Source organism: Ovis aries, chromosome 2 (assembly GCF_016772045.2).
Source record: "Ovis aries strain OAR_USU_Benz2616 breed Rambouillet chromosome 2, ARS-UI_Ramb_v3.0, whole genome shotgun sequence".
NCBI lineage: Eukaryota > Metazoa > Chordata > Mammalia > Artiodactyla > Bovidae > Ovis > Ovis aries.
Window position 1 is genome coordinate 89795091 of NC_056055.1, and position 14804 is coordinate 89809894.

Here is a 14804-nt window from a genome sequence, read left to right on the forward strand (position 1 = left end):
AGCTTCTGACCTGTTTTTCAGGACATACTGAATCTGCATCCAGCCACAAATATAGTTAAGGAAACAACTAGAAGATCTACCAGAGTGTCACATAAACTACTCTTTTTTGATGGCTACCCTGTGAGCTTTAACCAAGAAAGCAGGTGAATCAAGTTAGGTCTGAGGGAGAGCATAAGGGCAGGGCATCATGCTCTCCATCTGTTCCTGGAAGCCTTTCATGGCCTCTCTTTAGGGATCCACTATCCAGCATTGGACTGGAGCAAGCTAAAGCAGTGAGAGGAAGATTTAGGCAAACCTCCTCCCTGTGCTCCAGGCCCTCAGCTTTGGAGTCTTACTTGACTAGTGAGTAATGCATTCCTGAACAAAAAATATGAAATTGGAGTTTTACTGCCACCTATGGGATGTAGTCAAATACTGGCTTAGAGCCTGGCTATATTGGTCTCTGGAACTTCAGCTGGGAAGAAGGCAGGAAATTAGAACGAAAGAACATTTTGATGTCCTACTAATTTAAAAGCAAAAAAAAAAAAAAAAAAAGTAGAAATAAAGCAAAAACGATTCTTCTTCATAGTAGAGATCCTAGTGATGTGACCAGTATGCTTTTGGATGCACATATTCATCTTACTCCAAAGTAGGTTTACACATATAACGGGCATAATTGTATAAATTAAACCAAAAAAGAGACACATATTTAATTAACAATTTATTTGTAAATGTTATCCCTGAGCTGACTTACATTGTGTCTAGCACCATGTAAAGATAAGCTGTAATAACTGACTCTTGGGATGAAGGCATTGGGTTTTTGTTTTTTGCTTTCTCAAAGAATCCTTGAATTCTGCAATGCAAATTTACTCCCCCACCTCTATGATCAATTACCTGCAAGTTCTGCACATTAATAATTTCTTTCTTTTTAAATATACAATTTTTTAATTTTTAAATTAATATTTTGGCTACTCTGGGTCATAATGCTGTGCTTGGACTTTATCTAGTTACAGCAAGCGGTACTATTCTTTGTTGTGGTAAGGAAGTTTCTCACTGTGGTGGCTTCTCTTGTGACTCACAGGCTGTAGAGCACGGGCTCAGTAGTTATGGTGTTAGGACCAAACTGAAGCCAGGACAGGCTCTAAGGGGCAGGCTAGGCCTGAGGTTTAGTCTCTAGGAAAGCTGAGGCACGGGGAACTCCCACAGGCAGTGTAGCTCGACCAATCAGAAAAAATCCCCATAGCCCCCCGCCCGCGTAAGCTCTTAGCCTACAGTTTACAAGTAATTAATAACAGGCCAGAAGCATTCTGCCAGGGCCTTGCTGAGAAGGCGAATGAATAGTAAGGAAGAGCTGTAGGGTAATCAGCATGGCTACGAGCCAGCAGAGACTGATTTGTAAGGACCCCACCTAAGAGCTGGACATGACCGAGTGACTAAGCACACGCACACACATGCTCTCAACGCAGAAGCAGGTGTGTTTCAGCTTTAACCTATGCCCTCGGGAACCACAGGGCCAACAATGTTGTAAACACCTGTGCATTCTTCTCTCATTCTCACATGCCTTGCCTGGTTTTAATTTGTGGAATCAGATCTGCAGTCAGAATTTCTTGGGTAAAATGTACACCAGCAAGAAAATTAGCTCTTTCTTCTAAAAACAGCGTTAGTGCACATAGTTTAAAAATGAACAGGGTTCTTCTTCAGCAAGCTTGAATCTTCTTCCCACCAGCCACAAAATTAGACTCCCGTTCCTAGTCTCTTTACAGTGAGGAATGGTCATGAGAATGAATTCTGGCCAGTTGAACATGGTTGGAAGTCATGTTTTCCTTGCACAGGTCTGGCCCTTGAAAACACAGCCATGTACTCCATCAGGCGTTTTCCCTTTACCAAAGAGAGGAATAAACCCAACACCACAGAGACATTTAAAATCACATATTGTTGATAGCAAAGGCTTTGTAGGGAAGTGTCCCTGATTCACTGTTTGGGAGAGAACCATCTGGTCAGGAATGCTTACACTGAGGTGTTAACATGGATGGAAGATAAACCTCTATTGTGCTCAAAATGCAGTTATTTTCATGTTTTTCTGTTTGAGCAGCTAATATTAATTGCCTTAACAGACCAAAGTCTGTAACAAAATAATGAAGAAAGTTTGCCATGAAAAGTTACATCTCAGCTTCTAGTAAGAAATGGAATATTTCCTGCCATATTAGTAAACAAGGATGTTACAGTCATCAGTGATTGCAGCCCTTCCCAGGAGCCTGTGAGCCCTGAGGGAACTCTGGAAGGAGAACACATGCCATCTAGCAGCCCTCATACTGTAGCCACTCCCTACAGTGAGCCCTGAGGAAAAGAAGATCAGGATGTGTCAACACAAGAAACTGGCCCCAGACAGCCAAGGTGCAGAGCAAAGGAATGATTCCGGTCAGCCCAGACTCTTGCATCTTCCATACATAGAAAACTGCTAAATTCCTTTACTGGGCATATCTAATTTTAGTTCAGGATAATCTTTTGATGTTCAGACTACCTGCCCTTTGTTGCAAAACTTCTAGGTAACCTGGGTTTTCCCCATTCCTCCTCGAGGCAGTCCTCTCAGGATGACTTAAGATGTTGTCTCCCAGGCTTGAAGTCCTAAAATTTCCCATTGAATAAAACATAACTCTCAATTTTTAGGACATGAATAATTTTAAAGTCGACACAAGGGACAGCATATACCTTCCAAAAAAACAAAAAGGATAAATGATTTATTATAACGAGGTTATTTAAAGAAGCATAAGTTAAAAAAAATAGTGTAAGTCATTTACATTTCTGAAACTTTCTTTTTTTGGAAACCCTATGTATTTTAAATATAAAGCCTTGAATTTCAGATTTTTGTAGCTGATACAGAAAATACAATCTAGATTGCTTGCTTGGATTTGACAAACAATAGTATTAACATAATTGATTAGAGAGTTATGAGAATCATTTTATTATTTTTGAATTTTCTGTGAAATTTATTCAATGGGGAAAGCACACTTCACTCATCCTTTGGACAATCTCCAAGGCAAGGCAGCTATAGTCCTCCCCTTCTAAATAGCTGCTGACTCCTTGGAGGCACTTTTGGGACAACTTTCCCAAGCAAGGACAAGCTAGAAGATTGTCTATTTTCATCTTCTGCTCCGGCTCCAGACTGGCTAGAGAGTAATTTAACAAGCAGGTCTTACTCCAAACTATACTGTAGTTTTCTGAGTGGAACAGGTTTAAGATCTGGAACAGATTGAGAATCCAATGGTAGACACAGGTGGCTTGCCTAGTTGTAGTGAAAAAAAAGAAAATGAAAGCCGGTCCTGTCATGCTTGCGTGATTGATCTGATCTCTCAAAACGGAGGATTTCCTGCTTTTCACAGCTTTGAGCCTAGGAGAGGCTGAAGCAAGGTATCACTAGCACCATTAGCAAATAGATTTTGCCATTCCGCTCAGTGATTCATCGGACCACGGAGAAATGGCACGCGCTGCTGCGGTTCAAGTGAGCCCAAGGCTCCTTTGGCTGCGCCCCAGCGGCCGGGAGGGCGCACCCGAATTCGCCGTAACGCACCGACAGCGCCGCCCACCCAGCGGGACCCGCCTCCAGGTTCAGCGCCGCGAACTCTAGCGCGGGATCCACCCGGAGAACCCGGGAGTCCCCGTCGGCAGGAGCCTCCGCCCCGGGCAAGGCGCCGCCGGGGCTCAGGGAGCGCGTGGGGCCGCCGGAGCCGAGGAAATTTCCTTTTCGGGTTCGACTGCCCACGGCAGCTTTGCCGCGGCTTTGCTCAGAGCCTTTGATTTCTGCACCTGCTCCTGCGTTCACCCTCCCCTTCCTGGGAAGAGATTTAGTCAGAGCGGTTTACAGGGTGCCTGTTGATGCTGCGACTGATGGCTTGAAATCAGAGCATGTCGTGGTATGTTTTCAGATTCAAGGTTGTTTCTGGGGGAAAAGACTAATCCAGGGAAAGGGGACAGGCATCTAAAATCTGGACAGGTATCTACGAAGTAATGGGATCCCCCAGTCCTGCGAGTGGAATGACTTAGGGACACGGCTGATGCGCGACTCAAACTTACTGGAGCCTGAGGCAGAGGTAAGCTTTGTTTCTATAGGCTTCCTTTTATGATTTTTAATGGTTTATTTTTCCTACAGCTTTAAATTGGTGGAGAAATATTGAAACTATTATTTAAAATATTATTAATATTAATAACCATATATTATAAACTGTTATTAACATTAAAATGCACAGCAACATTTAAAATATTGAAACTATTATTTAAAATACTATTAATGATTAACATTGAAATTTTAAATATTGAAGCTATTATTTATTAATAGCTGCATAATTATTATACACTGTCAATTATTAATATTAAAATTCACAGCACCTTTAAAAATTTATGTTTTGTTTATACCCAAACCAGAATTCATTATACTTTTTTCTTCATTCTAATAAAAGGAAACTAATCAGTTTTCAAAATATGCTTCTTTAATTATCTTGTCATTATTAAGAATCGCTATTTTGACATTTTTTGTGGTTTTAAAGAATTTTTAATTAACTTCAGCTCACTGGAATTTCTTTTGCAGCATCCCACTGTGACTGGTATTTGCTATAAATTTTCAAGGTCACTTCTGATTTTGCTTAAGATTGTACTAAATCGAATTTGTGAGTCACTTGGGAAGATACAAACACAAAACTGATTTTATATTACAAATTACTGATAATGCATCTTGCTTGTCTGTGTGTGTGTGTGTCTGTGTGTGTGCGTGTGTTAGTCGCCCAGTCATGTCCCACTCTTTGCAAGACCATGGATTGTAGCTCGCCAGGCTCCTCAGCTCATGGAATTCTCCAGGCAAGAATACTGGAATGGATGCTATTCCCTTCTTTAGAGGATATTCCCAACCCAGGGATTGAACCTTATTGTCTCCTTATTGCAGCGGGATTCTTTACCACCTGACCACCAAAGAAGCCCCGCATCTTGCCTGAAACTGCTTAAAATGAATTTCTGCAGAACCTAAATCATCAAAATACATAAGAGCCAAGTCAGTGGCTGCTTTTTGCATATCAGATGTATTCACATGAAAATAAATTTCCTTTGTTAAATACTCAAAACGTGAATGCACTTAGTTTGGATTTTTATATTCCTATCTAAATGTCAAAGTTGAAATCAGGACGTCTATAATCTAACTTTAAAAATATGCTTATAGCCCATAATAATTGCTACTTTCATCCAGTTATTCCTGCATTTCCAATTTCTAATTCCTGTTTTCCCATTTATGTTCAAGTTCAGAAAGTGCGTTCATATCTATCCCAAGCATTTACATTTATTAACACACTTTCAGGGCTTCCCAGGTGGCTCGGTAGTAAAGAATCCACCTGACAGTATAGGAGCCCTAAGAAACAGGGGTTCAGTGCCTGGATTGGGAAGATTCCCTGGAGGAGGAAATGGTAACACACTCCAGGATTCTGGGTGGGATAATCCCATGGACAGAGGAGCCTGGTGGGTAAATCCATGCGGTCGCAAAGAGCTCAACAAGAGTTGAACACCACTAAGCCTGCGGGCAACATACTTTCAAACTTACTGTGTTTCATTGGTTGGAAGCAACATGGTGGGCCTCCTGTGAGTAAGCTGTTTTGTTTTGTTTATTTATTTATTTGGCTGTGGTGGGTCTTAGTTACTGCTTGCAAGGTTTTCCATCATCCTTGCAGTGTGATCTTTAGTTTTGCCTGTGGGACCTAGTTCCCTGAGAGGGATGAAACCGGGCCCCCTGCGCTGGGAGCCCGGAGTCTAAGCTACTGGACCACCAGCGAATTCCCCGAACAAGCTGTTTTATTTCAAGAAGGGTTTATGGAGGGTTTTAGTAGAGCTTTATAAACTTTTACCATTTGGTTTAAATAGCATCCTGCCAAATTAAACTGTATGAAAGTGTATATATCTCTTTGTGCCAAAATCCTTTAGATTTTAGCACAACATACATTGTCACTTGATACTATATCTTTTACTGTTTGGCATACATCTTTGTGTGTGAAGTGCCATGATTGCACGTGACCTTGATACGCATCAGATGTCTATTTATGTTTTTAGTATGGATTTTAGAATAGGAAAACTGAAAAATACATTTATCCTCTGTACAGTACTACAAAAGCTTATCATATGTCAAGTCACAAAAGCCATTTCCCTCTCCAAGACATACAGTAAAGAATTTCAAATCAGCACTTATACCCATGGCATTTGTTTATTGTACACCCACTTGGCCAACAGCCATTCAGGCTTCTACAATTACATACTTCTCACGTATGACTGAGAGATTTCACTTTCACTTTTCACTTTCGTGCATTGGAGAAGGAAATGGCAACCCACTCCAGTGTTCTTGCCTGGAAAATCCCAGGGACAGAGGAGCCGGGTGGGCTGCTGTCTCTGGGATCACACAGAGTCGGACACGACTGAAGCAACTTAGCAGCAACAGCAGCAGCAGCAAGTACCATAGCAAAGGTATCCCTCTTTTTTTCCCTGAAAATTACCTGTAAAAGTTACTGTAAGTATCTTCTGATGTGAGAACCCAGTTTTCCATTACTTCTTTTTGTATTTTTTAATTAATTAATTTTTAAAAAAGACATTATTTTTATGTATCGTTCTCTATGAGACTGAAAGTTTCAACATAGAAGGTACTGAATTAGATTTATTTATCAGTGTTTCTTAAGGCAATTCCACCATCTGCCACTTTGATACTCAATTAATACATGTGACGTGAACTGAATGAATGAATGAGTAGATAAGTGTTACCATCAATTACTCACTTTTGTTTAGAATACTGAAGATTGAATTTAGGTGTTAAGAATAAACAGACTCAGTGTCTGGATTTCTACACAGAGACCACTGCACAAATATGTTTCCAGTGAGGCAGTGGAGATCTTCACTTGTGGAGATTTCTTTCATCAAAACACAGGATTTTCTACGTAAATGCTCATTGCTGGATTAGTTCATTTTGTGTTTATTCAATCATTCAGTAAAAATATGTTTGGAAATGCCATCCACTAAAAGAGAGCAGAATAAATTTGATCTCACACACACAAAGAGAAAACGAAAAGAGTTTGATAAGAATTTAATAAATAAAAAATTATATTTAATGAAATGGAAAGCTGAACATATTTCCTAAATCTTAATACAACGTGAAGGCAAATATCCTTATATGAAAATATAAATATGACAAGTATAAATAAATAATAAATAAATCAGGGAAATAATCACTTAAGGACTGATGACCCTAGAGCTAAGTTTTTAACATCCTTGCTTAATACTACAAAATATATGCTTAAGTAATTCAGCAAATTTTGTGGTTAAAGCAGAAATCAGAAACTTCTGAAATGACCACAGGTGAGTGTGCAAGGCTGATGTGACATCTTAGTGAGTGAGAGTCCTTTCAAGGTGAGTTCAGATCTCCACCCATCTTTCTTAACCTTTCTTGCAAGCTGGTTGACGACGAGAGGGCTTTCATCATCTCCACTCTGAGGATTTCCCAGGCGCAGTCGCTGTATCCCTTCTCTTGCAGGTAGACATGGGTGCCCTGGAAGTACCTCTTCACAGCCAGGGTGGGGCCCGTCCTTCCCAGGGCAGAGTCTTCCTCTCCCATCACCTGCCCCAGGCAGGCGTCCAGGTCGTCCAGCTGCTGATGGAGTCCAGTGCGGAGCTGCTCCAGGAGGGTGGTGTCCCAGGCAGCAGAGGAGCGCTCTATGTGGAAGAGGTTGAAGCTCTGCTAGAGAATCTCGTGGAGCACAAAGATGGCCTGGGCCTCCTGGAGCTGGTCACCCTCCACCATCTCCTGGGGGAAAGCGAAGTCTTTTCTGTCCTGCAGACAGAAGCGAGAGGAGAGTCTCCTCATTTGGCCCAGGAGTCTGAGGTTCTGGCTGCCAACCAGCACGTGGTTCTGAGACAGGTCACAGCCCAGGGATCCTCCTGACCAGCACCAGGGCCATGAGTAGAGAGAGCATGAAGGCCGTGGGGAAGATGCGGCTGCTGCTGGGCTGACTGAGACCGCCTCAGGTTCTCTGATGCCAGGCTTTCTAAGTGAGGCCATTAAATAGGGAACATGGTAATTTTCATTTTCTAGTCATTTCTCTACACTTTTACTTCCTTTTTTGATTTTCATTTATGTATTTACAATATGATCAAATAAAATGACATCAATCTAAACTATTAATATTGTGTATTTCCCAATAACTTCCTATGTGCCCATCCAAATGGATATTTATCAATCAAATGAGAAAGGTCTTTTTCTTAACTCAGGAGTAATGTCTGTTTGTAGTTACACACATTATTGCTTTTTGTCTCTCATGCTGGTCTCCTCTTGTCCATGAACACATCTGCAGCCCTGACCTTAGCCTCCACTTTTCCCTCTTACTTTACATAGGAAACCAGGCTCCCTCAGCTCTGTATTTCTGTATTTATAAAGTATTTACCAGTTCCCTCTGGTAATTAAGCTCTTTGAAATAAATGATGTTAGTCTTTAGTGTTTGATTTAGAGAAGATTCTGAATACTATGAGTCCATGAGCTCCCCCCATGTTTCTCTTCCTTCTAGAACATGTTCTGCAGGTCCATGCGGTTGTGCTTCAGGGAACCATGGAGTCAGGACTATTGCAGACATGACGCTTTCTTTCCACCATTTTCATACTGGAGACCTGTTGTCCTCCACTGGCTGGGCCAATACCCCCAGAAGAATCCTGGTTCTTGTCAGGGAACATGGGTGAGGAGACTAATTCCAGGATGGCTGTGTTTCCCCAGCAGCACCTCACTCTCAGGGAGAGATCACATGGCGCCACCCCCTGTCCTCTGGGTGACAGAGTCCCCTTGCTCACCTGCTGGACTCCCTCCCTGCAGACAGGCTCACCACAGCCTGAGGATGCGAAAAATCTCCTTTCTGTGGAGGGCTTGTTTACTTGTTGGGAAAATGGATGGTCTTCCTAAACCCCCACCTTCTCCTCTGGAATGTTTTTGTGAAGGACCCGCGTTCCCAGTGGTGACCCCTCTTCTCCTGGCCCATATCCCCAAGTGTCCTAAGTGTCAGTATTGCCCACATGCTGAGAGTAGGGTGCATTTGTGCAAGTAGACAGAGGAATTATCCAACTGCCATTATTTTCCCTTTAGTAGAGAGATAATTTTCATTTTACCAAGTGTAGATTTTATCATTCAACTCTCCTAATTTTTTGAACATGTGTGATGTTTAGTTTCTGAGTTGGAGGAATGAGACTCAGTGGTGTTGCTGTCTCTCATCAGAAGTTTATGTCACAGAACCCAGTGAGCTTCAGTTGCTCCTTCAGTCAGTTGATTCCACTGGACTCCTTTGTTCCTCTGTCTCTGTCTTCCTCTGAGAATGCAGGGCAGTGAGACTCACGCTACTCAGTCGCGGGAAATAGCCTTCTTTCTTTGCTTGTCTGTGATTCTTCAGTTGAAGTTGTTTTAATTTATATTGACATACTGCACAAGATGAGTCTCACTGCTCCTGCTCTAGTCCTAATTCATGATGAGGCGAGAAAAATAAAAGGAAGTAAAGAAAGCCAGAGGGGCTGTACTCTATCATTTTCAAGACTTTAGATTTTTTTGTTTTTCTTTGCAACTTTCCTAGAAAGTAAAATTCGAGATGAGAAAACAAATGTAGACCAAAAAAAAGAAATGTAAATCTGAATGTCATGAATATGAAAAAAGGGAAGTGGCTTTCCCCTGACACAATGACGTATTCTGAGTTAGCAAACTTCAGTGCAGCACAGCTGGGGACATGCTGAGGCAGAGGGGAAGGATGAGGCCAGTATGAACAACAGAAAGGCTGGGACAGAGCTGGGTCTGCCAGAAACTCAATGAAGGAAAAGTTCTGGGTCAGTTGACTGCCCTTTGCTTTGCAAGATCAGTGGCCTCATTTTTCTTTCATTTAATCCATGTAAGATCAGTTTCAGGAGAGAAGGAAGAAGTCACAGCCATCAGCTCAAAGGAACTGAGAAGCAGAGCCTCAGCTGGTGAACACTAACCCTCTGGCAGAATCGTAGGGACCAGCCTTGCTGAGCGTCTGTCCTGGTGATAGATCTGCTCAACAATGAGAAGATGCTGTAGGAAAGCTAGAATTAAATAAAAGGGGATCAGATAATTCCAAAGATCGTTATGTTAATTTGGGTAATAGTAATCATAATATTAACAAGTAATAGCTGAATTTTGTTTGCTACTAATGGACTTGCCATTTTAAGCTGTTTAAAATATTAACTCAGTTCTCTCATTAACCCTGTTTGGATCACACCATTTATACAACTGGAGAGAAATATCAGTCTGGAGCACTGAACTATTCCCAATGTACCAAATACAAAGGTACACCTAAGGAGCTTTACAATGATTTGTCTGAACAAGCCCATTAAAAAGAGTGAAGGGTTCACATGAACATGATACTTGGAAACCAACAAAATAAGCTGAAGGAGGAGAATGAGATGACAAAAAGCCCTTAAATCCCCTGCAAATGCTAAATGGCTTTGTGGGGCAATAAGGGAGGTGGTCTTTGGTCTAGAGAAATCTCTTTAAGGTCTAATCAAAACAAACAAAATTGCTCTTGAGTAGTTAGAGGGGAATAGATTTTTCTGTTAATTGAAATAAATAAATAAATGAGGGACTTTCCTACAGGTGAGGATCTGGCCCTTTCACACTGTGACCTGGATTCAGTCCCTGGTATGAAAAATGACGTCCCACAAGCCATGAGGTGGTAAATCTAAGATTTTATGAGTGATTTCTTCAATGAGATACAGTAAAATAACTTTGTTAACCCTATAAGAGCTGACCCCTGGGATCTTTGTATTTTAAATTCTTGACTTTTCTCATGAGTTTAAGAACAAAGGAAGAGCATCAATTTCTAGCCACATGAACTCTGACTTTTCTCCTTGAAGATGACAGCTAAAACGTCGCTTGGCATCTTGTTCTACAGGAATGAAGTCATTACCCATTGTGTTCCCTGGCCTCCAGAAGGCTCTGATAGAAGTTCAGGGTGGAGATCAGGAAAGAGGCACTCTGTGCTCTGGGAAACTAACGCAACAGACCAGCAGAGAGTTAGATAATTTTCCTGAGAAAAAGTTATGAACCGTTTTTGCAACTTCTCATAGGTAGAAGAGCACTACAATCATTCATGGAGATGCCTGTTTGTGCTGACTCTCAGCCACCTTCTACCAAGTGATGGCATGCAACCCCTTTACCACACTCACATTTGTATACTGGCCCCTCTAAAACCTTGAAGCAGTTCCTCAGAGCTGCGTAGACTCTCTCCTCTTGGCTAGAATCCTCAGTAAGTCCACCCAAAAAACTGAACTCCCGGCAGTCATGTTGCCAGTATTTTTCCAGTTGACAAGAATCCTTTGTGGGGTTCCCTCCCTTTTAAGGTTGAGGTCATAGGACTCAATTTTAAGTCCTTTTCTCATTTTATACTCTTTTCCCATTTGATCAGTTTTTCTGTTCCATGCTTTCTATTTAATGGAATTGCTTGTAAATTGCCATCTCCAATATCCAATGGGCATTTGCAGTGATATGTTTACTAATTACATATAGTAGTTAACTTTTTATATCCTCTCACCGCTTGGTCCATATTCTACTGGCAGTATTCCAGTTTTCTCCCTTTTATTGTAGAACTCAACCTAACTGATATTCATTTCTGCTACTAATTAGTACTATTTTTAAAATAATTAACATTTTAATATGCATTAACTGATTATTGATTTGATATAATTTCCTTTTAAAAAAATCAAAGTTACAAAAATGATTGAATTAGTTATGTTTATATCTAGGTCTTGAGGGCAACACGCAACCTGGCTAAAGGAAGTGTATTCTTCATTCTAACCTGCATATAAAAAAATGGGTCAAGGACTTGTAAAATAAATTCTTTAATCAAGTTGTGCAATTCAGCTTGGTGTTTCTTTTTTAAAGAAAAAAGCAAAGGATGTGTTTTAATAGTAAAAATTTAATGATAAGAAAAATTATAAGCTGACTAAATACAAAATATGTATTTCCCCTTAAGTGTACATACATAATATTATATGAACAAAATAATTTAAGTAAATATAAATAGATAAATAAATATTAAAGTAGATAAATGTCCATGTAAATAAATAAGAAGATAGATCAGCTTGAGTATCTGTGAGGGAGTAGTTCCTGTAGAGTAGAACATGTTATCCTTTAATGTTCCTGTAAACCTTTGAGAAACTGAATCAATTCAGGCCATGATGACAGCAGAAATGAGAGTCCTTGACATGGCACCACAGGAGTAAGGGTGGTCTCTTGGTCCATGAGAATCATTTCCATGTTGAACCAGGTGTGTGTCAGTCTTTGCTCCTGAATCTCTCCTGCAAGTTTGTTGAGGAAGAGAAGGCTCTCATGACTTCTGCTCTGACAACCTCCCAGGCACAAGGGTTGTGTCCCTTCTCTTGCAGACAGAGAGTGACTCTGTGGAAATATTTCCTCACAGCCAGGCTGGAGTCCTCCTTGAGCAGGGGAGCCCCTCGCAGCCCCTCCTCCTGCCTGAGACAGGCTTGCAGGTCAGTGAGCTGCTGATCCAGAGCAGTGGGGAGCTTGTCCAGGAGGCTCTGGTCCCACGCGGCAGCTGAGCCCTCTGTGCTGAAGAGCTGGAAGGTGTGCTGGATCACCTCGTGGAGCACAGAGATGGCTTGAGCCTTCTGCAGCTGGCTGCCACCCAGCGCCTCCTGGGGGAATGCGAAGTCATTTCTGTCCTGCAGGCAGGAGGAAGGGGAGACCCTCTTCAGTTGTCGCAGGAGCATCAGGACCCTCCTGTTGGGCAGAAACTCCAATAAATAAGTGTTAATTGCTCAGTCGTGTCTGATCTTTGCGACCACATGGACTCTAGCCAGCCAGTTGCTCTTCTGTCCATAGAATTCTCCAGGCAAGAATACTGGAGTAGGTTGCCATTCCCTTCTCCAGGGGTCTTCCTGACCCAGGGATCAAACTCGGGTCTCCCACATTACAAGTACATTCTTTACCATCTGAGCTATCAGGGAAGCCCTATATTTTGGCCATCTGATGTACAGAGCCAACTCACTGGAAAAGACCCTGATGCTGTGGAACATTGAGGGCAGGAGGAGAAGGGGGCGACAGAGGATGAGACAGTTGGATGGCATCACCAACTCAATGGCTATGAATTCGAGCAAACTCTAGGAGATAGTGAAGGACAGGGAATCCTGGTGTGCTGCAGTCCATGGGGTCGCAAAGAGTCAGACAGGATTTAGTGGCTCAAAAATAACAGTAAGATTTCCTTCCATTGAACCCTGAATGGTAAGCTTCTCCAGGCAGCTGCAGGAGGGAGAAGGTCTTTTTCTTGGGTTCCTTTGGGAAATGCCCACTTGGGAGAGTTTGCAGTTCTGGGCTCTGCAGACAACCAGGGCATAGCATCCTCAGTGAGCCTCTTGATACTGACTTACTGTCAGGGGGAAAACCTTTCTTTTTTACAGGAAACCTTGTCATAGCCGTGCCAGCAACAGTGTTCTCTGGTTGGAAGCATGGAACCTTGCATTTTCCGAGCCATCCCTAGAGTTTTGTGCTTTATTTTCCAGGAAGAATTCCACTTATTGAGGGGTTTCAGGTGGGGAGTCAGCAAGTTGGAGTCTATTTTACAGATTCGGATCCTTTCTGGTGTGGTCCAGTGAAAGCTCAGAGACGGGAATCTGGCAGTGGTGATGGGACCTCTGGAAGGTGTCCGGGATGCCCTGGGGGTGAGTCAGAGGGTGGCCACCACTAGGGCCAAGGACTGGGGAGCTGTGATTTCCTGTTTTAAGGATATTTATCCCTGCGCAGACTAAATTTTAAAAAATCTTCTTGGCCTATCACAGATAATAAGAAAAGAAAAGAAAAGTAATTTAGAACATGGAACCAAAAAATGCAGGAAAACTCAGGAATAAGGGAAAATATTTTAATTGTCAAGATGCTGAAATTTATTGACTCTTACTGATACGTGAAGTTAAGCAAATTGGTTAATGTCATTCCCCCTCTCTGACTTGTTACTGATTAAAAGATTGGCTGATGCAAATATCTGGACCAAGCCATGGATAGGGAACAATTGGCTAAAAGATTAAATGCCTTTAAAAAATACAATTAAAAAAATTAAAAATTATTTTGAGTATATTTTCCCATTATCCCCTAGGAGGAACCTGAAGGCAGAGCATTCTTTCCTGTTGCCTCATATTTCTTGATGTTTTTTTTTCCTCTCAAAATACTTTTAATGTCCTTAAGATGGGCCATCATTCCTCTCTGTTTGATCCAGACTCTATGGTCTTTATTTGTGAGCACAGATTATCAGTTCTTTTTGTTAAGAAGGTGATTGAGAATAATTACACATGACAATTTCTTCTCTGTCATGGGTGTTTTGAACATGAAATATTTATGTACAGGTTCAACTAGTGTATTTCAGGAGCTAAATGTGCCATGCTCTGTGTCTTAATTCAGGCTGCTCTAACAAGATCCCAAAGACTGGGTGGCTCATCAGAGATAGAAGTTTGTCAGAATGGTGGGGGCTGAAGTGTGAGATCAGTGTACCAGCAGGGTTGAATTCTGGTGAGAAACCTCTTTTGTGTTGTAAACTGCCAGCTTCTCTCTGTCCTTCCATGGTGTAGAGGAAAGAGGAAGCAAAGTGTCTTGTGAGTCTCATGAAGACAATAATCCCGTGCTTAAGGAACCCCTCCTCATAACCTCATCTATTGGAAGTGGATGAGCAAGTTAGAAGTGGTCAAACGAGATGGCAAGAGGGAAGATCGACGTTTTAGGATTCAGTGAACTAAAAAGGACTGGAATGGGTGAATTTGACTCA

At 41.7% G+C, this 14804-nt stretch overlaps 1 protein-coding gene and 1 pseudogene across 1 annotated transcript; both read right to left on the bottom strand.

Annotated features, from left to right (window-relative positions):
- Nucleotides 1-7396: 7396 nt before the first annotated feature.
- LOC114112836 (interferon omega-1-like) lies at nt 7397-10947 on the bottom strand (annotated as a pseudogene).
- A 1362-nt stretch (nt 10948-12309) lies between these two features.
- On the bottom strand, nt 12310-13526 carry LOC114113090 (interferon alpha-H-like). The gene is made up of 2 exons (XM_027964770.1): nt 13458-13526; nt 12310-12789 (listed from the first exon to the last, which is right to left on the bottom strand). Exons 1-2 carry the CDS (start codon nt 13524-13526, stop codon nt 12310-12312), a joined length of 549 nt encoding a protein of 182 aa, XP_027820571.1.
- Between the last annotated feature and the right edge of the window lie 1278 nt (nt 13527-14804).

Bases quoted from the DNA above. Each gene is read 5' to 3' on its own strand.
- LOC114113090 (XM_027964770.1), bottom strand. From the start codon at position 13,526: ATGGCTCGGAAAATGCAAGGTTCCATGCTTCCAACCAGAGAACACTGT. The intron at 12,790-13,457 runs GTTTCCTGTAAA...TATTTATTGGAG, and splicing joins GCTGGCACGGCTATGACAAG to TTTCTGCCCAACAGGAGGGT.